At 40.8% G+C, this 27,838-nt stretch overlaps 1 protein-coding gene and 1 long non-coding RNA gene across 5 annotated transcripts in view; one reads left to right on the top strand and one right to left on the bottom strand.

Moving 5' to 3' along the window:
• The window catches only part of PTPN22 (protein tyrosine phosphatase non-receptor type 22), a 61,261-nt gene extending 33,480 nt beyond the window's left edge, over positions 1–27,781 (bottom strand). Inside the window, exons 1-11 of one of the 3 annotated variants that reach the window (XM_058716163.1) lie at positions 26,957–27,780; positions 14,239–14,347; positions 13,905–13,981; positions 13,651–13,746; positions 13,181–13,219; positions 11,293–11,364; positions 11,117–11,176; positions 9,916–10,058; positions 9,340–9,406; positions 8,218–8,295; positions 5,573–5,659 (exon numbers count right to left, since the gene is read on the bottom strand). In XM_058716163.1, coding sequence (XP_058572146.1) covers positions 5,573–5,659; positions 8,218–8,295; positions 9,340–9,406; positions 9,916–10,058; positions 11,117–11,176; positions 11,293–11,364; positions 13,181–13,219; positions 13,651–13,746; positions 13,905–13,981; positions 14,239–14,347; positions 26,957–27,043 — 915 coding nt within the window. In that variant the 5' untranslated portion in view covers positions 27,044–27,780. Of the gene's footprint in view, positions 1–5,572; positions 5,660–8,217; positions 8,296–9,339; positions 9,407–9,915; positions 10,059–11,116; positions 11,177–11,292; positions 11,365–13,180; positions 13,220–13,650; positions 13,747–13,904; positions 13,982–14,238; positions 14,348–26,956 lie in introns of all 3 variants that reach the window. The other 2 variants (XM_058716165.1, XM_058716164.1) reach the window with 2 other exon arrangements.
• LOC131504166 (uncharacterized) lies at positions 974–17,105 on the top strand. 2 transcript variants are annotated; one of them, XR_009257832.1, is made up of 2 exons: positions 974–1,393; positions 15,175–17,105. It is a non-coding gene; the product is annotated as an uncharacterized LOC131504166 (long non-coding RNA). The 2 variants fall into 2 exon arrangements; XR_009257831.1 differs by lacking the exon at positions 974–1,393 and adding an exon at positions 11,669–11,848.
• Positions 27,782–27,838: the final 57 nt, after the last annotated feature.

Genomic DNA, 27,838 nt, shown 5'->3' with positions numbered 1-27,838 from the left:
GATCATTTTTCTCTGGCTGCTTCATAGAAGTTTCCTTTTTAGCTTTCAGCAGCTTCATTATGATGCATCTTTTGTTGTTGTCGTTGTTTTGATAGGGAGAGAGAGTATGAGCAGGGGAGAGGGGCAGAGGGAGAGAAAGAGAGAATCCCAAGCAGGCTCTGTACTCAGTGCAGAGCCCAGCACGGGACTTGATCCCATGACACTTGAGATCATGACCTGAGCCGAAATCAAGAGTCAGACGCTCAACCAACTGAGCCACCCAGGCAGCCCAAATGTGATGAGTCTTTAAGTTCTTTTTTTGCCTTGACTTTTTTCCCCTCTCCTTCTTGAACTCTGCTGACACAAGTGCTAGTTTTTTTGTTACAGTCCCTTAATTCCCTAAGGCTCTGTTTGTTCTCTTTTCCAGTCTATTTTATTTCTGATGTTGAGACTGGGAAATTCCTATTGTTCTATTTTCTAGTTCATTAGTTCTTTTTTTCTGTAGGTACCCTGAATTCTGCTTTTGAGCCTATCTACTAAGCTATTTTGTTTCAGTTACTACCTTTTTCAGTTCTAAAATTCCCATTTGGTTCCTCTTTATATCTTCTGTTTCTTTGCTGAACCCTTTTATTAATTCTTTGCTGAGACTTTCCTTTTTCTTTTTTTCAAAAATTTTTAATGTTTATTATTTTTTTTAATGTTTGTTTTTGAGAGAGAGAGAGAGAGAGCAAACAGGGGAGGGACAGAGAGAGGGAGACACAGAATCCGAAGCAGGCTCCAGGCTCCTTGCTGTCAGCACAGAGCCCAATGTGGGGCTTGACAACACAGTGAGATCATGACCTGAGCCAAAGTCAGACGCTTAACCAAAAGGTCACCGAGGCGCCCCAAGATTTTCCATTTTTAAAGTCTTTTCAAGCATGTTTGTAATTGCTCATTGAAGCATTTTTACAGTGGCTGCTCTAAAATCTTTGTCAGATAATTCTAACATCTCTATCATCTCAGTATTGTCATCTATTGATTGTCTTTCATTCATTTGGTTTGAGGTCTTCCTAGATTCTTGGTATGACATGTAATTTTCAATCGAACCCTAGACATTTTTGTATCATTATGAGGCTCTGGATCTTAGTTAAGCGTCTTTTAACTGGGTTCTTCTATTTTTAACTCCATTCTGACAGGGGAAAGGAAAGGTGCTGCCTCATTACTGCCTTGTTATTGCCACATAGAATCGACCTCCCCTAGTTTGCTCGCTGAGCCTCTGTTAACACCCAAGCAGAGACACATCAGGAGAGGCTCCCCATGTGGTCTCCACTGACACTGCAGGAAGCTCTCATGGAGGCCAATGGGGATGAAAGTCTTCGCTCTTTACCTGATCTTCTCTGACACCACTTCAGCACTTTACTACGGTTTTAGAAAGGTGAGAATCTAGGGGGCGCCTGGGTGGCTTAGTCGGTTAAGCATCTGACTCTTGATCTCAGCTCGGGTCACGATCTCATGGTTCCTGAGTTCAAGCCCCACATGGGGCTCTGCGCTGACAGTGTGGAGCCTCCTTGGGATTCTGTCTCTCCTTCTCTCTGCCCCTCACCTGCTTGTCCTCGCTCTCTTTCTCAAAATAAATAAACAAACCTGAAAGGAAGGAAGGAAGAAAGAAAGAAAGAAAGAAAGAAAGAAAGAAAGAAAGAAAGAAAGAAATATGGGAATCTAGTACCCCACTCAGCCTTTGCTGACATGGGTGGGGTTAGGGGCCATTATTTTCTGTGGTGTTGACTAAAGGAGAGTGATGAATTATCTAAAAGTTTTCTATCTTGCTGGACTGCCCCCTTACTGATCCTTTGCCTAGACAGAGCAGGCTTTTGTTGTTGTTTTGTTTTGTTTTGTTTGTCTGTACCATTGGCATTTCCAGGTTGTTGACTTTCAGTTCCAAGTCTGCAAAAATGAGGCAAAAGAAAACCCAAGGAACTTATCATCATGTCTTTCCTCAGGTCCCAAAGTCCCTAGCTAGTCTGACTTCTTTCTATCTTTCAGAGCCTTCTTAGAGTTGTTTTACTTATAATGTCAGTTGTTTCCAGTTGCACTTAGTGGGAGGAATAGGGGGGAAAAAGTATGTCCACTTGATCTTTCCAGAAACAGAAATCCTCTTTAGTTAACTTTAACCAATTCCCTCTATGGGAGTTTGAGCTGTGTTCCTATGTTCCCATCTACTGACTAAAGGCCCACTTCAGGCAACTCACCTGGAGCCATGACACTGCTACTGGGCTAAATTTGAGTATTGTCATTTTCTGGAACCTAAATAAAATATTAGTCCACATACTCTAGCAACACATTAAAAGAATATCTTTTGTTCAAGAAGGGTCAATTCTGAGAGTACAGGGATGGTTTGATACCACCAAATCCAATGATATGACTGTACTAATAGGTTAAAGGAGAAAATCCATGTGATCATTCCATGAGTGCAAAAATATGCAATTGACAGACTTCAACATTCTTTCTCTAAAAATTTCCTAGTAAAATAGAAATTAATAAATACTCTCTTTAAACAATTGAAAAACAACAGTCAAATTTATAATTGCACCAAAAAAGGATAAAATGCCTAGGAATAAATTTAACCAAGGAGGTAAAAGACCTATACCTATAAGACATTAGGTAAAGAAATTGAAGATGTCAACAACAAATGGAAAGATATACCATGCTCATGAATTGGAAGAGTTTATACCGTTAACACTTGGGTTCATACAACCCAAAACAATCTACAGACTCAATGCAGCCCCTGTCAAAATACCAATAGCAATTGGTAGAACTAGAACAAATAATCCTAAAATTGGTATGGAACTACAAAAGACCTCAAACAGTCAAAGCCAATCTGGAGAAAGAAGAAAAAAGCTAGAGGTGTCACAATCCCAGATTTTAAGGTATATTACAAACTATATTCATCAAAGCAGTATGGTACTGACACAAAAATAGACGCATAGATCAATGGAACAGACAGAGATCCCCAAAACAGACCCACACTTACATAGTCAACTAATCCATGACAAAGGTGAAAAGAATATACAATGGGGAATGACAGTCTTTGCAGTAAATGGTGTTGGGAAAACTGGACAGCTACATGCAAAAGAATTAAACCGGACCACTCTCTTATACCATATAAGAAAATAAAGTAAAAATGGATTAAAGACCTAAATGCAAGTCTTGAAATCATAAAACTCCTAAAAGAAAACATAGGTAGTCTCTTACAGTAATCTCTTGGACATCAGCCTTAGCAAAATATTTATGGATCTGTCTCCTCAGGCAAGGGAAACAAAAGTAAAAATAAAACTACTGGGACTACACTACAATGAAAAGCTTTTGCACAGCAAAGGAAATCATCAACAAAATAAAAAGTCAACCTACTGAATGGGAAAAGATATTTGTAAATGATATATCCATAAGGGGTTAATATCCAAAATATATAAAGAATTTATACACTCAATACCAAAAAAAAAAATCAGATTAGAAAATGGGCCGAGGACGTGAATACACATTTTCCCAAAGAAGACATGCAGATGGTCAACAGGCACGTGAAAGATGCTCAACATCACTAATCATCAGGGAGATGCAAATCAAAACCACAATGAGATGTCACCTCACACCTGTCAGAATGGCTACTATCAAAAACACAAGAAACAACATGTGTTGGAGAGGTTGTGGCAAAAAGGGAACCCTTGTGCATTGTTGGTGGGAATATAAATTGGCGTGGCCACTATGGAAAACAGTATGAAGGTTCCTTAAAAAATTAAAAATAGAACTACCATTTGATCACGTAATCACACTACTGGGTATTTACCCAAAGAATATAAAAACGCTAATTCGAAGGGATATATGCATGTCTATGTTTATGGCAGCTTTATTTACAATAGCCAAATTATGGAAGCAGCCCAAGTGTCCATCCATAGCTGAATAAAGAAGTGAGATATGTGTGTGTGTGTGTGTGTGTGTGTGTGTGTGTGTGTAAACTGGACAGCTACATGCAATAATACATATATTACTATATATATATAATGGAATATTAGCCACAAAAAAGAATGAAATCTTGCCATTTGCAACAACATGGACGGATCTAGAGAGTATTATGCTAAGTGAAATAAGTCATACAGATAAAGACAAATACCTTATGCTTTCACTGATATGGGGAATCTAAAAAGCAAAATAAATAAGCAAAAAACAGACTCTTAACTATAGAGAAGAAACTGGGTGGTTGCCAGAAGGGAGGCTTGTGGCAGAAAGGGTGAAATAGATTAAGAGGTATAAACAAACAAACAAATGTCTCCAAGTCAGCATCACACTTTATAGTGAAACATGAGAATCTTTTCCATTAAAATTCGGTTGTCCATAATCACCTCTATCATTTAACCTGGGAATACTAGCCAATGAAGTAGACATAAACAGGATACAAGTAGCAATTTCTAACAAAACTATATTCTTATTTCCATGTCCTTCTACCACATTGTTTTTCCTTGAAGTTGACACTAACAATAGGATTACTTAGTCCATTTCAAGCCTTAACAGTTTTTCTGGCTTTCTTTCCTTTCCCCATCATGATTCAGCGTTCAACTGACAGGAGTTACCATCAGAATCATGTCTTACATACTTTGTATTCTTAATACTGTGATAACAGTAGGTCCTCAGTGAATATTTTCAGATTAAGAATCCAGGGGTGTCTGGGTGGTTCAATTGGTTAAGCTTCCAACTTTGGCTCAAGTCATGATCTCACGGTTCGTGGGTTTGAGCCCCACATCAGGCTGTATGCAAACAGCTCAGAGCCTGGAGCTGACTTCAGATTCTGTGTCTCCTTCTCTCTGTGCCCCTCCCCCACTTGTGTGTACACGTGCTCTCTCGCTCGCTCTCTCTCAAAAATAAATAAATGTTGAAAAAAAATTTTAATATTAAAAATTAAGTTAATATGTATATGTAACTAAATATACCCTTGCAAGGTAAAACAGTAATTTTGTCTTCCTAAAATTTGTTTAGAACCTAATACTTTGTGACTATATAGAACAAGTACTTGACTTCTCAATTTTCATGATGAGATCAAAATAGCATATCCTAGAATGCTCAATATTTCTTAACTGGAATTTGGTTAAATCATAATTGTTTTTATACCTAAGACCTTCAGTTGAAAATCCTCTACATGCTCTAAAATATTCACAAAATTTGATGAGGCATACGCAATCAAAACGCAGCTAGAAGAACCTGAAAATTCACATCAGTACTCAACTCTGAATTCACTTTAGGGTTGTCACTCTCACTTTTAACTGGCCACACAGCTATTTACGTGGAAAGAGAATATACACTTGCCCTGTCACTCACTCCTATGGTTTCTAAATTTCGCTGAAAATCGTATACCATAGGTGAACCAAGAGATTCATTTTCTACATTGGAGTACTTCAATTAATTTGTCCTTCTCCACAGGAGATCAGCAGCGTAGCCCCACGCACCCCATGTCCCATTTACTTGTGACAATGGATCATTAGGTAAGTTCGACAACTGATCTGAGATCCCTTGACCAAAATCAAAGATGAAAAAAAAAGAGAGACAAAATATCAAGTTTAATGTTTACCTCTGTTCCTGACTTTTTACCCCTGATGACATCCATCTGTCTCTTAAATAGTTCTAATACAGCCTTGTAGACCAGCTCATACTGTTCCTGCAGAGCATCACAAACCGGAACAAGGGAAAACAAACAAAAAACTTGGTGAAATACAGAACCAGAGTTTGGGAGTATGCACATCAGTCAAATCTTAGTGTAGCAGATCTGAAGATCATCGACAGTAGTTTAATTGTAGTGCCCTTACGTTTGTGTGGCCCATTTCAGATTGCAAAGCGCTTTTAGGCTGCTAAACGCAGCTAAATATTTGATCGTCTACCTCTAAATATACAAGGAAGGGCCTTCCAGCATGTTTTATGTTCTACTCCACCTTCTTACTTATCTTTCTCTCCACCATCATCCCTCCAGTTCTATTTTCCTTGCTTACATTTTAAAAGTTGTATTGGATCCTGGATGCATTTTTTTGTTGTTGTTGTCAGTTACCTTCATCTTTTCCAGAAAAAGTTAGATAGAATTGTGGTTGACGGGTAGATAGATGGCTTCAATATGTATTCTCAAACTTGACCCTCACAATTGATCTGTAAAGTAGGTAGCCTGTTATTCCTGTTCACACTGTGCAAGGTCATTCAGAAGTAAGGTCCAGACTTGAATTAGAACTTGAATCTTCTGACTCTTAGTTTAGTACACTCGGATCAAGCTGCTGAAACGGTCTCCTAGCAGAGATACTGAAGCGACGTAGAGCACTGAAGGGTTTGGAAATTTGTGCTTGTAAAAGGATTTCACCATAGAAAATGAGACCACCACAATTACAAGGTTTGTGGGGAGTTTTCTGCCGCCATACTTGATCAAGCACTTGATTTTGTATCTACTTTTCATCTGAAAGAGCCTAAACAGGGTTTCCCCTGACACTTTACACAACTCTGTACAAATAAAGCACAACCTTTGCCAATTACAATTTTAGCAGGAGAACAATAGAGTCTATCACCCAACACATCCATTGGTACACTCTTCTATTTTTTTAAGAAGAGAGAAAAATCAGACAGGAAGCACCCAGCTGGTTACAGTGGTTATTTCCTGGTTAGCGTGGTGTCAGAAAAAGCAGCTACAACTGGTGAGGTATGTGTTCAGCTAGTTGTTGATAGTGCCAGCATGGGAAGGCTAACTTAAAATCGTTTCGGCTGTCTTCCAACTCTTACAAGTAGGCCTGAAATGAACTTTCTGTGAAATGGGGTATGGTTGTATTTCTTGATGCAGTTTCACAGTGTGATATTAGACAACTAGGATGCAACCTCCTGGAATCTTTATACATTTACAGGGATCAGCCTTCTTTGAAGTCTGGTAGCACTAAACCCGCCAATGCTTACATTTCACAGAAACTTTTTCCCTTACAAGCTGAATATAGAAACACCTACAGTCAACACATGAAAAAAAAAAGTTTTTTTCCACTAGCTATTAGTGGAAAACCTGTGTGGGCCAAACAGAAGGTTTATATTATAATAGCTCTTCATTTTTTCCCTCCCATTCACAAATGCTAGATGAAAATATCTAAACTGTCACTGTCAATTATTTTACCTCCAAATCTACGTGCAAGTTCACTTTGTAAGTGCTTTAAACACTTGAAGGTCTTGCTATTTAAGCAGCAAAAATTAGTTGTAACAAATTGTGTGAAACTGTCTGTTGCTTGATAAATATCAGTAAACGCTTGGTGAATAAGGAATGAGGAATGCCAAACTCCATCTTAAAGATGGAGACCATTTATTTAGAAATGTGGGTAAAACGATTGGCGTGGAAATCTGGGTGAAATTAACATCGTAGAGAGTGAGAGATCTGTGCTGGGAATGTTTCATCGAGGAGGCGGAGCTTGAGTGGGAGAGGAGAGGACAAAACCGAGGAAGAGCATCTGAATGGAATGAAGGGGCATGAGTAATTTGGGGTGGATTAAAATATCGTGATACATATATACATATAATGTATTGTGATGCATATAATATTGTGATCATATATATGTGATCCATATATATGTGATCCGTATATATAATACATGTATATTGTGATACATATATATAATCATATGTATAGTATGATTGTAATTATGTTTTTTAAGTTTGCGCACAATAAGGATCAGGAGAGACTATAGAACAATAATAATCGTGGCTACCTCTAGGTGATAGGATTATGGTTGATTTTATTTTTATTTTTAATTAAATCAAAAAATGAGTATATAAAATGCATTCCCCAGATTCTGTTACCACTTCCTGAAGTAGAAATTACAAGTCTCTGATTTTCTCTGGTTTCAGAAATGAATCACTACTACAAACCAGCAAGTTAACCTGACCCAGGTATTATATCTTGAGTACGTCAAAGAGCTTGTTGAATTTTTTCAACATCCCTTGTAAGAAACATAAAGTTACTGAGTTTCTTCACATTTTTTGCACAGACAGTGGAATACAAGGAATGAGAGGAATTTGACCCAAGCCAGGGATGTAGGAAAAATATTGATATATTCAGAGTTTGAGGAAATGCAAATGGACTCATGCACTTAGTAGTAAATTGGTGTTATAGCTAAAAATCAGCTATTCAGGGATGCCTTACTATGAAACCGAGAGAGGTAGCAAGAACCAGACACATGTTACCATCCATTCACAATAGTTGCATACCTGAGTTTGAACAAATGAAGGCCTTTGTGTTCGCATTTCCTGGATCAAACTAAAAACACTGAAGTTCTCAGGAATGATCTATCAAATAAAGAGAAACAATATCTCATTCCTTTGTTCCTAGCTTTGTTAATAAATTATTTCTCACGGTCTTGTTACCCCCATGGCATCTGTTGTCCTAACATAAGATCATATCTGAAAAAGAATGTGTCTTTAAAATGAATGAGATTTCTCTTCACTTGTGTCATAATTTAGAGCCTGGTGTTTTCCCCAGAAAAGACTGAAGAAACTCTTGAGAATGATTTCACATGGGGTGACCAGATGTCTGAAATTAAACATATAATGAAGGTGGAGCCTGGGTAGGTGAGCAAATATGAGAATTTTATGAAATAAAAGAAGTTGGCAGATAGGTTTAAAGCCCATATTTCACACTTCTCACTTCCTATTATTAGACTTTAAGAAAATGATTTCTAGGGGCACCTAGGTGGCTCAGTCCATTAGGCACTGACTTCAGCTCAGGTCATGATCTCACAGTTTGTGAGTTCGAGCCCTACATCGGGCTCTGTGCTGACAGAGCCTGGAGCCTGCTTAGGATTCTGTGTCTCCCTCTCTCTGCCCCTCCTCCACGTGTTCTCTCTCTCTCTCTCTCTCTCTCTCTCTCAAAGATAAACAAAACATTAAAAAAAAATTTTTTTAATGATTTATAGATTGGAACACAAGGCTTGATTGGGGTAGATTGAGTCCATCCATTACAGCCATTTGGATAAAGGAAGGGTACCTGTGTAATTTGGGGCTGTGATTCTCAAACGTTTCAGAAGCATCAGAAGCACCTGGAGAGCTTGCTGGGCCCCCACCTCCAGTTTCTGCTTCCGTTCACCAAAGGTAGGGCCCAAGATTTTGCATTTCTAACAAGTTCTCAGGTGATGCTGATGCTGCTTCTCTGGGAACCACACTTCGAGGACCACCAACTTAGGGACTGATTTAATCATCTGACAAAGTGAGTCTACAAGTGAATATTCTAGAAAATAAGAGTCATGGAAATAGGTGTTTGGAAGAACCAAACAATTCCTAAGTCTGCATGTAACAGGGTAGGCAAACGGGAAGCACCTGTGGAGAGAAACTCACCCCGTCTTTTAGCAACATCCAGGTATAATCGATAGCGCAGATAACACCAGTCCTCCCACAACCGGCACTGAAAGGAAAGATCACAGTGGCACATACAGTTGCAGAGACTGGATTGTTGACAGTAGCTGGGAAATTTCACCAGCAGATTGAGGAAGAAGTAACCGAGAGGCAACAAAACATTCTAAACCCCCCATTTCCCAGAGCACGTCTCTTGGTTGCCACATGCACACACTGAGCCTCGGGACAGATCCTCGGCCACTTCTCACCCGCAAGGGTGTCTGGAGCGGCACTGTTCTCGAGTAACTTGTCAGAAAATACTACTTTAATGCTCAGGTTGACTGTATTATGGTCTGTTTCTGCTACCGACCTTTCTCTTCCTATCACTTTCATGTCTCAGCTTCATTCCTTTCTAATCAACTGGAGAAAGTGAGACGAGTATCAAGAGCCTATATCCTACATGCCTGTACCAGCTTAAATTCCAACAAAGTCAGTCTTCCTTCAGTTTCAGCAGGAGTCCTGGCCAGGCTATGACATTTGGTTGGTTTTGGGTAGAAAGTTCAAAGAACAGCATCATACCTGCAATGAATGCACACGGGAACATGGTCATCCTCTTGGTAAGAACGCATATCCCAGATGAGCTCAAGAATAGGGTCTATGGATGAAGGCACATCATGGTCTGGCCAATTCCTGTAATGAAACTGGTAGAGAGTTCGAGTTTCCTATAAAAAAAAAAAAATAGCCAGAATAAAAGGAGGGTTCAGCGTTAGGACCCCACCTCATTCTAGCACAAGATTACTCTGACCTCCTAAGTAGCATCTCTGTCCTGTTGGCAATTTATGCTGCTTCCTTTCCTATAGGCCTCTGGTGCCCACATGCCTTCTGAGAACAATTAAAAGTGATTTCAGGTCACTGACTATTGGTCTGTCCCTATCTGCCCCACTCACACACAAGAGGAGATAGATATTACGACTGGTGTATTTCAGGTGGCTCACAGGCATGCTGATATATTAAACCCCTTTGCCTTAGAGAGACTGGGCAGCGTGAGCTCTCAATTCCCAGTCTCTACTCACTGCACAGCCTCTATTCATCCTACAGATACTATCAGTTTATATGTGTGCCATCGTGTGTAATAGATTGGGGAGCAGAGATTACACCAAAGGTCTCTTTTGCATATACATCAAAGGCCCAACTACTCCCCATTGTCTTATGCCCAGCCTGAGACACATACGTATGTATGTATGTATGTATGTATGTATTTATTTATTTAAATATTTATTTTATTTTTGAGAGAGACAGACAGAACATGAGCAGGAGAGGGGCAGAAAGAGAGGGAGACACAGAATCCAAAGCAGGCTCCAGGCTCCGAGCTGTCAGCACAGAGCCCGATGTGGGGCTTGAACCCATGAACCATGAGATCATGACCCTGGCCGAAGTCAGATGCTCAACCGACTAAGCCACCCGGGCACCCCTCATATGTTTTTTTTAATTTATTTATTATTTTTTTTTTAGTGATTATTTATTTTTGAGAGATAGAGAGAGACAGAGCATGAGCAGGGGAAGGGCAGAGAGAGAGGGAGACACAGAATCCAAAGCAGGCTCCAGGCTCTGAGCTGTCAGCACAGAGACCCATTTGGGGCTTGAATACACCAGCTGTGAGATCATGACCTGAGGCAAAGTCAGATGCTTAACCCACTGAGCCACTCCAAGCACCCCACATACATGTTTTTACCTCTGTCTCTGTAGGCTCTTGAGTTTACCACTCCTGTTCTATACTTACACTATTGAACTTGGCTTTTAGAGTCCTGATTATGTAATCAGATTTTCTATTTTCAGCTTCCTAAGAAGTAAATTAAAATAGTAGTTACTTCAAAGACTAATATTCAAAAACTAGTCTCTATAAAGTAGATCCTGGAGCATTTGCTCAGCCGCAATGGAAGCAGCCATCATACTTACACAGGATATGGAGAAAGGACCAACTTGCAGTTGTAGCTCTCCTGGCTCAGTCCAGTAGCGCTCACACTTTTTCTGTTACACAAAACAGAATGTAATGATTTCCCTCCATATATTCTAGTCTCTCCTAGGTAACAAAACCCACTCTCAATGAGAGAGACACAGGTTCTGTGTCCTTCACCTTACGTTAGCAATGTCCTACCCCTTTGGGCTTCGCCCCCAACATCATGGTGGTCTGGAATCTCCAAGGACGGGGAAAACACTAAAGGATATATAAATTACAGACTTCCTAGAAGTCCGAAAAAGTAGAAATAGGGATCTGGCATTTTCAGTACAGTAGTCCCCACCCCCCCCACCCCCCCCACCCCCCCACCCCACCCCGTTCACAGCTTTGCTTTCCATGGTTACAGTTACCACTTTCAGCCTTTCGGGTACCTACCGTCTGGGACGTATTGTTGGCAATACTAAGTATTGTAGTAGCCTAACCCTATATCACAAACACCTACGTCATTTCCTTTGTGTCAGCATCTGATCGTCTCACATCATCATCAGAAGAAGGGTGAGTACAGTACAATAAGATATTTTGAGAAAGAAAGACCACATTCACACAACTTATAGTACATTGCTTCAATTGTCCTATTTTATTATTGTTGTTGTTAATCTCCTAACATGCCTAGTTTACAAGTTAAACTTCACCATAGGTATGTACGTATAGGAAAAAATATGGTGCATGTACAGTTCGTTACTGTTGTTGGTGTCAGGCATTCACTGGGGGTCTTGGAGCATATCCCACGCGAATAAGGAGGGGACTGCTCTATTTCGAAAGGATTAACAGAAATCACCTCTACTAAAACAAAGCTGCACGAGCGAAGTGAAACCCCAAATTCCTTGGTTTTCACTGAACTGTGAATGTCAACAGTAGGTAAGATAGGTGCTCTCCAATGGAAACAAGATGTGAGCTACACACTCAATTTTAAGTTTTCTAATAGCCACGTTCAAAAATCAAAAATGAAATTGATTTTAATAATATATCTTAGTCCGATCAAAACACATGTAATCCGGATAAAACAGATATTAGATATTTGACATTTCTTATCTCAGTCTTCAGACCCCGGTGTGCATTTTATATTTACAATACATCTCAATTAATCCACTAAATGTTCATCGGAACATTTAATTTCCATTTAGAGTTCATAAAATTTATAGGTGAAAAAGATTCACGTACCTAAGTTGTTCAAATCATGCTTAAAGTTCTCCAATCACTGAATTGGAACACTGAGTTTTTAAATTTAAACTCATTAAAATAATAAAATAAAGTTAAATTAAATTAAATAGTTCCTTGGGTACGTTAGCTATGTTTCAACTGCTTGATAGCCACATGCAGCTAGTGGATGTCATGTTGTTGGACAGCACAGGGTTAGAAGTGCTGACTGCCATTTAAGATGCTTGATTAATAAAAATGGGAAGATGAATTGTTACTTTAAAAGCATACCTTCTTTTTACTTAAAAATATAGAGCCTGGGCAAATGGACAAAAGGAGTTCTTAGAGGTAAATAAAAAATACTTGAGAGTCATTTGGCATTCCCAAACTGAAAGCTAGCAAGATGAGAATAATTTTTTTTTAATGTTTATTTCTTTTTGAGAGAGAGTGCAAGCGGGGGAGGGGCGGAGAGAGAGGGAGACACAGAATCTGAAGCAGGTTCCAGGCTCTGAGCTGTCAGCACAGAGCCTGACTCAGGGCTCAAACTCACAGACCGTGAGATCATGACCTGAGCTGAAGTCGGACACTTAACTGACTGAGCCACGCAGGCATCCCAGAATAATTTTTACGTAGGCACACTTAAGGCAAGTTCTGCAACCAAGTTTCCCCTTTCTCTTTCCTTTAACTCACCTTCCCCATCTCAAACTCCATGCACGCCATAACAATGATCTGAGGGGATGAAATAAATAGAAACCTGAGCGTTGATACAGTTAGAAAAAGCAGTTAACACACGGGTCCCAGAGTCATTGTTTTTTCTGGTTTTTTTTTCTTGTTATTGAACAAAAAAAGAAAACAGAAATCTTGATAAATTTTAAAATATTGCTCCTACCCTTCTTTCTGTCCTTACTTCCCTTTTCTCTATTCAAATCGGTAAATTCTTGTTAACAAATGAGCCTGTCAAGATGAGAACTTTCATTTCCTTGAGTAAAGGTGACTTTGTGATTTTGACAAAAATGTGCCTGAACACTGAAATTTTAGCGACTGACCCAAAAAGGCACTGATTTTAATACAAAGGAAACCTCAGTCACATACCCTGATACCCTCCTCCCTCCATCTCTAAAAACTAGAGAATATAGTAACAAAAGCATTTCTGCCCTTACCAGGACACTGTATTCCCAAATCATCCTCCAGAAGTCCAGGAGAGTTGTAGACAAAGGTCCCTGGGTGGCTATATAAGCTTTGGGTCCATAAACTCCCTAAAGGGGAACAGAAATTATATGGGATGACTACAGATAATATCCTTTTCTTCTTGTTTAGAATCCCCTCCACCTCTTTCTTAGGTACCTAAAGAAATATGGTCTAGTATCCCGACCCCTTTTAAGGTACCTAGAAGACTATAGAATATGGGGTGTACCTTAATGAAGCTGGCATTGATGTAGTTGGCATCTTCATCCGAGGTTATCAGAGACAGCTCAACTAAGCTATGATCATCTATAATACGAAAGATGGACATATTAGAACTAAAAGGACTTAGAGGACTTACCGTAAGTCAGAAACTAGCATGTGAATAGTGGCTGTGCAAAAGTGTTTGATGAGTGAGTGAGTGAGTGAGTGAATGTTCTTTTGTGGTTGTATAGAGTACAAACTCATTTGTCAAAGCATTGTCCCAGGATTGGGAACAGCAGGCAATGGGTAAAACTAGGAATGACTGAATTTGGGAGAAGGTACAAATTTATAGAAAAACTTACAGGGCAAGATATCCTTGTATCTGTTTTTCTTGATATTCTTGGGTCTCTCAGCCACAGTTGTAGGATAGGTTTTGTCTGCCTTGTACTTAGTGGATTGTCTTTTCAGCCACTGTAATAAAATTCCAAAAATTAAATCTTCCTAGAGAAAAGAGGTAAGAAGCTCTCTCTGTAGAGACCTTTCCTTCTCTTTTGCCCAAACAGTCCGCTTTTGCCCTTGTAGCATCTTCTAGAACTACCTCCAATTCAGGACAGAGCCCCTGAGCATAAGGTCAGCAGACTTCAGTTTGGAGAAGTGAAAAGATCACACTTAACTGCAGCTGAGCCACAAATAGCTAAAACCTAGAGGTGAAACTAGTGAATATTTTAAAAGCCAATGCCTTTTTGAAAATAAACTATATGCTCCACACAAACGTCAAATATTAAAAGTTTACCTTCTCTACGGCTGCTACAGGGCTATTTTAAGTAGAAATGGAGCTTAAGCCAAATAAAATCTCTCTATATATAGCAAAATTTCAAAAGCAGTCTTTTATATATATATATATATATATATATATATATATATGACCCAAACTGCAAGCTGACCCCTCAAACAAACAACAATCTTACGACGACTGTGAGATCATGAGCTGAGCTGAAATCAAGAGTCGAACGCTTAACTGACTGAGCCACCCAGGCACCCCGAGTGGAAATCTTTTATAGCCTCCCATGTGCCTGCGGCATGTCCTTAGTTAAATTCACAGTCATGAGATCAAGCCCTGCAGAGCCCTCCACACCCAGCAGGGAGCCTGCTTAAGATTCTCTCCCTCTCCTTCTGCCCCTCCACCCCACACGTGCAAGCTCTCAAAAAAAAAAAAATTTTTTTTTAATTTCCACTCAAGTTACACCAACTTTTTCAGCTGTCTCTGCTCTTATCCACTAAAGAATGCTCACTTTCAGGCTGCCACTGATTCCAGAGCTGCTGAAAAGATGTCAAGTCCCAGAACTGCTCCTTTTCGAAATCTCCAGAACTGAGCCTGTGCATCGACAGTGCCTGTTACACTGTTTCTCCTTGTTTGTTTTGTTTTGCCTGCTTGTGGAATGTTTTCTCGGGAGAATGCTAGAAGCAAAAAGCCCTTTTCTTGGTAAGATGCGCCTCTGTTAATTTGGTGAAATGTCACAGATAAAGATTGTGTGTGTGAGACATTGTGTATTTGCGTGCACACATGCGCACGTGCGTTCATCAGCCTGTGCTAGTTTCGCTCCTTTGATGGCCGCCTTCAACAATGGAACAGGATGACTTTTTCTTCCCACTCATTCCTCCTCCGGCAGTCATCCTGCTGGATGACTTAAGGAGACCATGCTCTTTTAGCAAAACATCACATAGGAAATGCCTATGGAATGGCTAATTTGGTAAGTGTGAAAGTCGGGTTTTGTCGTTTTTTGTTTGTTTTTTGTTTTGTTTTGTTTTTAGATATCTTACCTTGAGCTCAGACCGCTGTGAAGGCCTTTTTTAATTCCCCCACTCTCCCTACCAGACCCAGGGGCTCGAAACCCCCAACAGAGAACAAAACAGAGCGGAAGTAGGATGGAAGAACTGATCCACCTCACCAGAAAAGGAGGAGCCTTGAGAGTAGACAGCAAAAGGGTATAAAAGAGAAAGTATGGCCATGGGGGTGGGTTGGAGTTGAGGGAGAAAGGGTTGGTCAAAAGCAGAAGGCATTTCTCTGCCAACCGCAACGCTGGGATATGCATTCACAGTACCAACAAGAGAAATCGGGGGAAAGTTGCTGAGAGAACAAGAAATGGGGCCAGCATCCCTCCTGGGCCCTGATTGGTTGAAACGCATGACCAACGAGATTCTGTGTAAGCTTGATAAGCTTATAGTAAGTGCATTTGGTTTATGGTCTATACTATCCTTTTCCTTTCAAGACAGGAAAACTGAGGTCCTGGCCATAAAAGTAGAAATCAGGACAGAGCCATTTTCAGGTACTTCTCATTGACTAGTAAGTTAATTACTAATAAATGGATTAGGGTCACTCCCAAAAGAGAACAGAAAGAAAAAGAAAAAGAAAGCACAAGACCAGAATATCTTTGCCTTGGAGGACTTCCTCATGGTATAGAAGACACAGCATAAGTTACATTTCGGAGCCGGATAAATCAAATCTGCCCCCCACCACCCCCCGCTGTGCTAGATGAGAGAGGGGGAATCAGGTTGGGCTGTCTCTCAAGGTAGTTCCCCAATGCCTACAACTACAAGTCAGTATGATCTATTCCAAGCCTCCAATCCGCTCCAGTTCGCCAGCCAAACATGTGGGGATTTGGCTGCTGTCCAATAGTCAGGTAAGTGGGCAGGCAGATAAGCAATAGCCAAAGTGGGGTGAGTAAACCAAGGAGATCAACTTTAGATACTTAAAATGTGAGGCTATGACAAAAAGTGTGATTAAAAAAGAAAAATCCTGGGAATAACCGAAAATGTGGAGTGAGAGGCTGGGTATAGAGTTGAGAGAAATTAGAAGTGATGCGATATATTTATTCTGGTGGTAGTGATGTGGGAAACAAAGACAGAAGGAAGTGGTGAATAAAATTAAATTTCCTTATTACCAGCAGCCCACGGACAAATACTTGAGGCGGGCACAGTGGAACATTTCTCTAGAAGCCTCCTACCGTCTTAATGTGCATGCTTTGCTAGAGGGAGAAACAATCTTAACCTGACAATAGCAAGGCCTCCGGGATCCTAGCAGATGAAAATACCTTTGGAAACTTCCCCTTGCCTTTACCTCCCCCAACTCCCAAGTATATAATCAGTCACTCCTCACAATCCCAGGGTAGCTCTTTCTGTCCACGGGCCCTGTCCCCATGCTTTAATAAAATCACTTTTTTGCACCAAAGACATCTCAAGAATTCTTTCTCGGTCATCGGCTCTGGACCCCTACCACCACTCCAAAACCACATCAGTAGTAGCAAAAAAAAAAAAAAAAAAAAAAAAAAAATTCAACTTAATGTGCACAAAAGTGAAAAAATGCTGATAAGTGTGTTCAAGGGATAGGCTGTTTCACATAAATGAATCATTTTGATGAGGGAGCAGGGGGCGGGCTGAGGACAAAGTGCAAGCTAGTGCACCCCCCCCCCCCCCAGGTGGAACGTGTGTGATATTCCTCAAGCACTCCTGGCTGCCCAAGGACAAAGGAAAGGAAAGACAAATGGCCAACTGATAGAGGTCCCAGTCATACAGGACATGGGTCTCCACCAGTTTACAAATATCTTAGCAAATTACAAGAAAAAAGCAATCTTGTCAATAGCTTAATCTCCAGAAGACTGTAGACTGTTTCCCGGAGCCCCAACATCACCCTCCCCTCCATAGTGATGTGGGGAACGAAGGCAAGGAGGAAACGGCAGGTAAAATTCAGTGTCCTTATAACCTGCAGCCCATTGGCAAATACTTGAGGCAAATACAGAGCAGAACTTTTCTGCAGGAACCCCCTACCGTCCTAATGTTAATGCCTGGCTAGAGGGAAAACAACCTTAGCTTGACAATAGCAAGGCCTCAGGTATCTTAGGAAAGTCCTTCTTTAGCTTATGAAAGTCCTTCTGGAGGCTTCCCTTGTGACTTCACCTCCCCCAGCTCCATAGTGTAAAACCAGTCATTCTTCAGAGCCCCAGCACAGCTCTTTCTGCCCACGGATCCTGTCCCCATGCTTTAAAAAATTTTTTTTTAATGTTTATTTATTTTTGAGACAGAGAGAGACAGAGCATGAACGGGGGAGGGTCACAGAGAGAAGGAGACACAGAATCTGAAACAGGCTCCAGGCCCTGAGCTGTCAGCACAGAGCCTGACGCGGGGCTCGAACCCATGAACCGTGAGATCATGACCTGATCCGAAGTCGGACGCTTAACCGACTGAGCCACCCAGGCGCCCCCCCATGCTTTAATAAAATCACCTTTTTGCCCCAAAGACATCTCAAGAATTCTTTCTTGACTTCGGCTCCAGACCCCAAGAACCCCCCATCACCCCAAAACCTCATCAATTTCAATTCAACACATGTTTGTGCACTGGCTCCTACAGGAGGAACTATGTTCATGAGTGTATTTATTTATATACAAGTAAATATAGAAGTAGATATATTCAGTTCTAATGTATCCATGCCTTCTCTGGTCTATGATCAGTCTCCAGAAGTTGCTACTATATCAGTCTGACTTCTAGTGTATTCCAAACCAACATTGCCGTGGCCTTTAGAACTGGGTATGTTCTCTCTGTTAGGACTCATTGAATCCTTCATATTTAATAAATACGTCTTTGTATTTGATGAATATAGTATTTACCTTTTCTGCAAATATACCTTATCCCTAAGAGACATAAAATTCACCCCTCCTTTTTTTCTTTTTATGTTTCAAATGGAATCAAACACTAAAGCAAAATTTTAAATACAGATTTCTTAAATAAAAAAGTAATGGCATATTCATTGAAGAAATTTTAGAATACAGAGAAGTAAAAAAAAATTCTAAAAATCACCTAATATCCCGCTCTACCCAGACTTAATCATTCTTAAGATTTTATATTACATTCCAATGTTTTATCTACCCGTGTAATAAAGATGGGATCACACTGTTTATGGGGGTTTTCAACTTGCTCTTTTTACTTATGAATTTGTGTTATACGTTTTAAATGATGGCAGAGTATTCCATACTATGGAGTGTAATATAAATTACTTAACCTGTTCCTTTATATTATTGCACCTTTAAGTTGCTTCTGATCTTCCTAAACCATCGTTCTAAACAATATTTTTATAGGTAGCCAAAACCTATAAAAATATCTTTCCTTATTTCCTTCAGATGAATTCTCAGGAGTGGTCAAAGAATTTTCCCACTTAAAATTTTTTTTAATGTTTAATTATTTTTGAGAGACAGAGAGAGAGACAGAGTGCGAGTGGGAGGGGGGGCAGAGCGAGAAGGAGACACAGAATCCGAAGCAGGCTCCAGGCTCCAAGATGTCAGCACAGAGCCTGATGTGGGGCTTGAACCCACAAACTTCAAGATCATGACCTGAGCTGAAGCCGGATGCTTAGCCGACTGAGCCACCCAGGTGCACCCAGAATTTGCCCACTTTAAAGGCTTTTGATCCATATTATCAAATACATACGAGATATGGTATACAAATTTTGCCTCCAGAAAGGTTACAACACCAATGCATATTTCTGAACTCTGACCAACATTAGGACTATAATGTTTTAAGTATAGATCCATCTGATAGGTTAAATGTTATTGGTTGTGTTTTTTTAATGTTTATTTATTTATTTTTGAGAGAGAGAAAGAGGGGTGAGGAGAGACAGAGAGGGAGACAGAATCCCAAGCAGGCTCCACGCTATCGGCACAGAGCCCAATGTGGGGTCAAACTCACCAACTGTGAGATCATGACCTGAACCAAAATCAAGAGTCAGACATCAACTGACTGAGCCACCCAGATGCCCCTTTACACATGCTTTCTAAATGAAGATGCTTCAACTACCTCCAATGTAGTAAAGGAAAGGTACATCAAAGGAGTTTTAAACAAAGACATGCAGCAAATTGACCAGCATGTGATATATATAACCAAGCCTTGACCCATATTTAATACAATGGCTGGAGTGTACATATCATAAAACCACAATCAGTTGCAGTAACTGGCCAAAGGAAATGCCTATTAACTGTAATCTATCTGATAAAGAATGGGCTAATGGAAGTGGATGGTCCTCATTAAGCCTAAAAGACCAGTAAGATGCCCAACACTGTCACTGTTGTCCCTAGAATTGTCCAGGAAAGAGTGGTGGCCACTCCTGAGGGTTCAGACAAGGAGGTGGAGACCACACCATCACAGCTGAGGCCACCAAAATCATTCTGCTCAGCAGGCAACTTTCTGATTATGGTTGGCTTCTCACATAAGTTTTTCTCCAAACTATAGGATATGCTGTCAGTCAATGCAAACTTCTATTCTCACAGTGATTTGTCTCTTTGAAAAATTAATACATTGGCAATCTTGTTTCTGGTGGATTTCTTATGTATGCCTAATCCTGATGATCAACTCTGGGCATAGTAACAAAATTGAATTTTTAGACTTGCAAAACTAAAGCCAAGACACTGGATGGTGGTGATCCAAGGCAGTTCTTATGTGAGTACGTGACCTCGCTCAATGCACTCTGTGATCCCAACAGTTTGGTAATTGCATTTATTCGACCTTGATGGAATTCATGAAAAGTACTAGAAAAAAAAAATCAAGACCTGGCTACATCCAACAAAATGGATGGATTTTATAAATATAATGTAGAGTGAAAGAAAAAAAGGCCTTTAAAAAAGCCAAATACATATAACATGATTTCATTACATAGAGTTCCAAAACAGGTACAATTAATCCCTACTGTTCAGTTTATATATCTATATCTATATCTATATCTATCTATCTATCTATCTATATATCTTAAAGCTACTCAGAAAAACAAAGAAAATAATTCCACAGAGAAAGGCAAATATGATTTCACTTAGATGTGGAATCTTAAAAGACAAAACAACAAACAGCAACGAAAAGAGAAACAGACTCGTAAATATAAAGAGAAACTCGTGGTTGCCAGAGGAGAGGGGAGGAGGGGGATAGGCGAAATAGGTGAAGGGGATAAAAAATAAATACAAATCATCACCATTTCAGGGCAACACCTACCTCCACTCTGGCAGGGGTTGGCAGTGGGGGGTGAGGGAGATGTGATCCAGGACACCCAAGGGATTTCTGAGGTGTAGGCAATGTTCTGTTTCTCTATTTGAGCGGAGCTCGTATGGATGCCTGCTTTATCACTAGTTGTTAAATTGCATATGTGTGTTTAAAGTACTTTTCTGTGTATATGTTATAGTCTATCATTTTTTTAAGTTTAAAAGGTTAAGACTAATGCACAAATTGGGGGCAATAGAGTCAGGGATCGGAGGAAGGGCTACTAGCACAGGCTCAACAGTTAGATAGCTTTATTTCAAATCCAAGTTCCACCACTTAATGCAGGGCATGACCTGAGGCAAGTTGTTTAACCTCTCTGTTCCTCAGGGTCTACTACTTGCCAAATGTGTGCCGGTGCCGGTCACTGAGGATACCAAGACAAGCAGAACCAAATGTGAGCCTCGCCTTTGTAGAGCTTCAGTCTAATGGGAGAGCAGACATTAATCGAATAAACACACTAATAGATGTCAAATTGAACTATGAAAAATGCTATGAGGCTGGGGGCAAAAAAAGGAACTTAAAAAAAATGACGGTGCTAATGAGAATGTGTTATGTATTTGATCTATTGGGAAGGTCAAGAGAGGCTTCTCTGAGGAAATGGTCGCCAAATTGAGATCTGAAAAATTATGAAGTGTTAATTAACTAGGTAAAGAGGAATATGGGGGAATATTTAAGGAGAGGCAGCAGCATGTGTGCAAAGGCCCTGTGGCAGAAGAAGCATGACAAGGACAAGAAACTCAATATGCTGTAAGAACTGGAGAAGCACTTGAGGGCTGGTCCACGCAGGACTTTGTTAGCCATTGTAAAGGATTCTTCGGGAAGTAAATGAGGTTTTGTTTGTGAAACACATCAGCACAGAAGCTGGAACACAGTTCCGTGTGTTAGCCATTGTTGAAAGTGGATGAACAGAAAAGTTGTATGAGAAAATGCAGGTTGAAAATAACTGTGGAGTATGGAGCTGTGGAATCAGTACATTGTTCACCTAAAACTAATGTAACACCGTGTGTTCGCAATACTTCAACTAAAAAGAAAGAAAGAAAATGAAAAGAATGTTGAATATTTTTGAGGCTCTGAAAATTAACATAACAAAGTCTTATTTTACACTAATTAAATCAGAAGAAAAAAAAGCATGCTATGATGCAGTGTACAGGTTAAGAGGTTTTGGAATCACACAGGTTTCAATCCTGGCCTTGCCATTTTATGGGTTAAATGAAGATAGTATTTTCCTCTTGGGGTTGTTGTAGTGATTAAGATCATATATGGTAAACCACTTATTGCCTAACATACAGTAGGCAGTCAAAAAGATTTATTTATCTTCTTTTATAGTTACTAAGACTAGGAAGGTGGTAGAGAAGATGATAAATTCAGACTTTGCAAATTAGAAGCGCTCTTTGAAAAATACATTTGGCTTTACTTAGCCAATTAGATGCTAATACTCTTTGACCCAGTAATGACACCTTTGTGGATCTAGCCCAGGATATAAACCAAAAGAAGGGGAAAATCGCATGGACAAACATACTTGTGCATGTTATGTCAATAATTATGACAAATTAGGGGCGCCGGGGTGGCTCAGTCGGTTAAGCGTCCAACTTCGGCTCAGGTCACGATCTCGCGGTCCGTGACTTCGAGCCCCGCGTTGGGCTCTGTGCTGACAGCTCAGAGCCTGGAGCCTGTTTCAGATTCTGTGTCTCCCTCTCTCTCTCTGACCCTCCCCCGTTCATGCTCTGTCTCTCTCTGTCTCAAAAGTAAATAAACATTAAATAATAATAATAATAATTATGACAAATTAGAAATAATCTAAATGTCCAGTGTATGAAAAAATTAAATTACTTGGGTGCCTACTACATGTCAGGCATTTCATATATTTTCTCCATTTTCTTCACAGCAATTCTGCAATGTGACTATTTATTTGTTCCCACTTTTTAACGACTTTGTTCAAGGTCACACAGCTAATGATAGAGCCTGAATTCAAACTAAGGTGTATATGATTCCACAGTTGTTACAAATATAGATGGTGGAGCAGGCCACTTGAACTTTAATCTCTGTTCCACCACTTACTAGCTACCTGGCCCTCAGCAAGTCAGTTGACCTCTCTGTCTCAGTTTCCTCCTCTATGAAACGGAAATAATAACAGTACCTTCCTCAATGGTTTAAATGAAGTGATACATAAAAGTGTTTACAACAATGTCTCCTGGGGCGCCTGGGTGGCGCAGTCGGTTAAGCGTCCGACTTCAGCCAGGTCACGATCTCGCGGTCCGTGAGTTCGAGCCCCGCGTCAGGCTCTGGACTGATGGCTCGGAGCCTGGAGCCTGTTTCCGATTCTGTGTCTCCCTCTCTCTCTGCCCCTCCCCCGTTCATGCTCTGTCTCTCTCTGTCCCAAAAATAAATTAAAAAAAAAAAAAGTGTTTACAACAATTTCTTTAAGAGCTATAGAAGTATTAGCTATTATTCAGAGTGTTATGCTTCCATTACACCATGCTGCATCAGAAGCTGTAAATATAGATTTTAATTAACATGATAGTTTTTGTGTAACGTTATGTGAAAATATGAGAATACAAAATTGTATCTATGCTATAATGACAACAATGTAAAAGGCAGTATATAAGTGTATATAAGTATATAAGAACTAGGATTTCTACACCAAAAAGACTGTATTTGTTGGGATATTGGTACTATGGTGAATTTATTTTCTTTTAACTTGCAATAATATTGTTTCATAAGAGTAACAACAGGGTGGTTTTTTTTTTAATTATGCTTAAGAAATTTTTTACGGGCGCACACGTGGGTCAGTCGGTTAAGCGTCTGACTCTTGATTTTGGCTCAGGTCATGATCTCACGGTTCATGGAATTGAGCCTTGAGTCCAGCTCTCCGCTAACGGTGCCAGAGCTGGCTTGGGATTCTCTCTGTCCCTCGCTCTCTCCCCCTCCCCTACTCACACACAGCTGGCCCCCTCTCTCTTTCCCTCTCTCTCTCATCCTCTCCTCTCGAAATAAATAAACATTTACAAATATAGAGGAATTATTAAGAATTTAAAAAAAAAGAAATTTTCAGTAGTGCGGTTGCATACTTCTGTCTCTGCTGTGTAGAAACTATACTAACTGGGGACTTACCCTCAGGCTAGACCCTTTGAGGGGTTCGGTGTTATTGGCTGAAGCAAGACACTTATTGCACAAGGATTAATTTCCCAGTCTCTGAAATGATAGATCTGGATTCAGTTTCATGTCTATGGCTGAACAGCTGAGTGAGCTTAGGCCAATCACTTAACCTCTCAGAGCCTCAGTTTCCTCCTCTGAGAGGACATTCCTCATCATAGAGAACATAACTATGTCATGGGTTATGTTTTCTTTTTAATGAGTAGTAAATATGATAATGAATATGATGCTTCCTTGACACCCCACCAAGATTATCACAATTAAATATTTCCTAGAGTAATCAGCTGTTCAATGTTTGCCTCTCTAAGACATCCTCTGATGTCTTAGGAGATAAACCCCACCAAAGCATGGAGCACTGCATTGCATAGTGCAGCATCTAGCATAATGCTTTGCACATAGTAAGCTCTCAGTAAACACGTGGATGAATGCATGAAAACCTTATAGGAATGGTCTTGGCAGTTTCCACTACAGAAATGTGATCGGATTTAGTGTTGGCTCAGGAAAAGACTCACACAGCATGGTGTTGTCTTCAGCTGTCATAGCAAGGCTATGTGCTCTGCCCAGAGATACACAGCCAAGGGGGAAGTGTGGACCGAAATCTGAGCCACTGACCTGGCAGGGGGCAGGGGGCACAGATTGTCTACCTGGAACCAGAGATGACTTTCGATAATTCCCACAAAGGAACCACCATTTAGGCTAGCAGTGGCCTTGGGTCACAGAATCAGGGATCCAACCTCAAAAACATCCAATCCTGGGAAAATACATTAAGGGGCTTAAGGTAGGAAGGGGGAAATGACCAGATGAAAAGTCCTTCAATTTAAAGACAGTATTTACCTTGTCCAAGCAAGCAAATAACCCATTCACCACTACCCAACTCCCCCAAAAATGAATGTCTCTGGTATCTCAGCTGAACCTTTAGGTGGGGCTGAGGGCAAGACTCTGTTTTTCCACTGGAGGACATGAGTCAGTGAACAGTGAGGTTCTACTTAATCACCACCCAAAAACAAGGTCCTTAAAACCAAGAGCTAGAAAAGCAAGGAAGTGATTAATATAAAAGTCAGGATAGTGATTATTCCTTGGTCAGGGCAGGGTGGGGGTGGGGGTGGGGATGGGGGTGGGGGTGGGGGTGGGGGTAAGGAACCTGATGGAGAAGCCATATATAGAGGTTTTCCGGGGTCCGAAAATGTTCCATTCCTTGACCTCTGCGGTGGTTGCTTCATAATTATACTGACACATGCTCTATGTAATTTTCTAAATGTGTCTTATATTTTACAATTTCAAACAGCTGGAAAAAAATACAAACTATACAGTGTTTTTAAGCAGGGAAAAATGACCAGATTTATATTATTAGAAGATCACTTGGCTGTTGAATGGAAAATTGATTGAAGGTGGGCCAAGGCTAGAGGCAGAGAAAACAGGAGGTGAGGTGGCTGCTATAACTTGGTGGGAGATTATAAAGACAGGCCAGTGCCTCCCCCTTAACCTCCCTCCCTGGTGGCTCCACTTAGAGGGACTCACACTGCCTGGCCAGTGGCACCGAGAGCACATTTTTCACAATGCCACAATATTATCCAAGTTGAGTTGACACAGGGGCTTCTGTCATAACATAGAATCACTGTCATGATATCTAATCACTCCAAACTTTACAGAGTGTTTTCACATCTGCCCTCCAGAACCAGAATGTTAGCTCCATGAGCACAGAGGCTTTGTCTTGTTCACGGCTATACCCTCAGTGCCTAGAACTGAACTTGATACACGGTGGGTGCTCACTACATATTACGGAATGAAGGAGCGCATTTAATTATCATTGATATTTAATCACCACGACAACCTGTGAGGACAGGTAGGCCACGAATGATCATCCCCATTTTGGAAGTTAGGAAACAAAGACTTGGGGAAACGAAGGAACAGATCAAAGAGCTGATAATTTGGTGGACAAGAGAATCGTGATTTGATTTCAGGTTTTCTGCTTCAACTCCCTTGTTCTTCCCACTCCTTCACAGCTGAAGAGCCGAGCCAAGCCTTCAAGTTCTTAAAGCCCTGAAACACCAGCTGGAAGGAAGTATTCCAAAATACATAATGCTATCAGATATCCTATGTCATCGGACATGCTGGGTACAGGATGAGCGAGGCCTGCCCAGGGCTCAACACCCATCACCACAGTCCCCTCAGAGGAGATGCAGGGTTCCCCTGGCAGATCCAGTCGGCCCTAGGCCAGCTGGCACCTGTATTTCCCCACATCCCTCACTTGTCTCTGCTCCTCATCCCATTCTACCCCTCCACGCAAGAGAAGCTTCCAAAGACCCTGTTATTTAACAGCAAAAACACGCATTCTCGTTTTTCTCCTTAGAAGAAAAGGAAAAGAAACAATAAAGAAATATGGCAGCAGGCAGTTTCGGTGCTCCTCAAGAGCCTTTGTCATCCGAGTGGGATTCCGTGGGGAGGCTAAAAACATAATGCTCCATGAGAACTTAATCTTGGTTTCTTTCCTCTTAATGTTAATTAAAAGTAGTCATTTGAAGCAAAAACCACAACTCGGATACCTAGGGACTCCAGATGTTCAATTAATAGGAATGTTTATACACCTGGAATTATGTATGTCTTCCGTGGGAATCTTGGTCAAACTCCAAGAACCAGCAAACACAGTATTTAAAACAGGGTTTTGGACAGAATACTTAAAACACACAAACCGCTCAAGAAAGTCGAACTTTTAGGTCACCTTCCTCCCTTCTTCCCCTGCTGCAAGGCCTGCTACTCACTTTATCCCAAGAGCAGTGTGGTCTACGAGAGTTGGACCATCCTAGTCAGTTAAACAGTCTGTGTAACCACCCTGAGAGTGTCACACGTAGGACTCACCAGAAATTCATTGGCAAACTCCTCTTTGTTAGATTTCTTGTTTTGGGCTTCATCCAGGAACTTCTGCAGAATTTCTCTTTGGTCCATGCTGCAGGGCAAGAGAAACTGTCTACCAGTGGGTTAAGAGAGGGCATGTCAAGTGGATGTCATGGCCGAGATACCACCAAGAAGCCACTGCTGCCTCCAGAGCAGAGCATGTTGAAGGCTGTGGTTAACTGACTTCATCACAAGCCCTAGAGGAAATTAGTACGCAACCAGCCTCTGTGGTCACACAACAAAGCCATCATCACTCCAGGGCCCTAGCGCCTTCCTTCTCGAGGAAGGAACCTGGTTACAATTCAAGTGCTAACAAACAAGAGGCTAACCAGAGCATAACACATGGCCTGCTTAGCTCTGACACCGTTCCACTCCATCATCTTTAAGTCAAATTCACCCTTTTTCTTGCTTCCTAGAGAAAAGGCAGAATTACAGGTCTTAGGAATGGGGTCTGCCTCTCCCCATTTCCTCAATGAACACAAAGGCCCTGTCGATCCTTTCTGTTTCCTCCTGTCCCAAATGAACTCAGCGAAGTTCAGTTAGGGTCCGAAAGGGAGACAGACATCGTTTGGAATTAAGACACCTTCTGCCTGCACTATTCTCCCCCAAAGTTTCTTGTCCATGCGATCTGTGGAAAATTACTGTTCATCAGAGAAGGATTTTTTATTCAGCAATCTTATGTCTGCCATATACACCTCAAACTCTCTTTTGGATGAAGCAAAGTCACCTGCTTCTGACAGTCTGTGTCTCTCTGTGGGCTGGGGAAGTGCTGACCTCCACTAAGGGAAGTGCTGTTGATTTCAGTACTGAGTATTGGTCTGTATAAGATCCAGGAGGACAGTGGCC

The sequence above is a fragment of the Neofelis nebulosa genome, chromosome 2 (assembly GCF_028018385.1).
Source record: "Neofelis nebulosa isolate mNeoNeb1 chromosome 2, mNeoNeb1.pri, whole genome shotgun sequence".
Taxonomy (NCBI): domain Eukaryota; kingdom Metazoa; phylum Chordata; class Mammalia; order Carnivora; family Felidae; genus Neofelis; species Neofelis nebulosa.
This window is presented reverse-complemented; position numbering and strand designations above follow the sequence as displayed.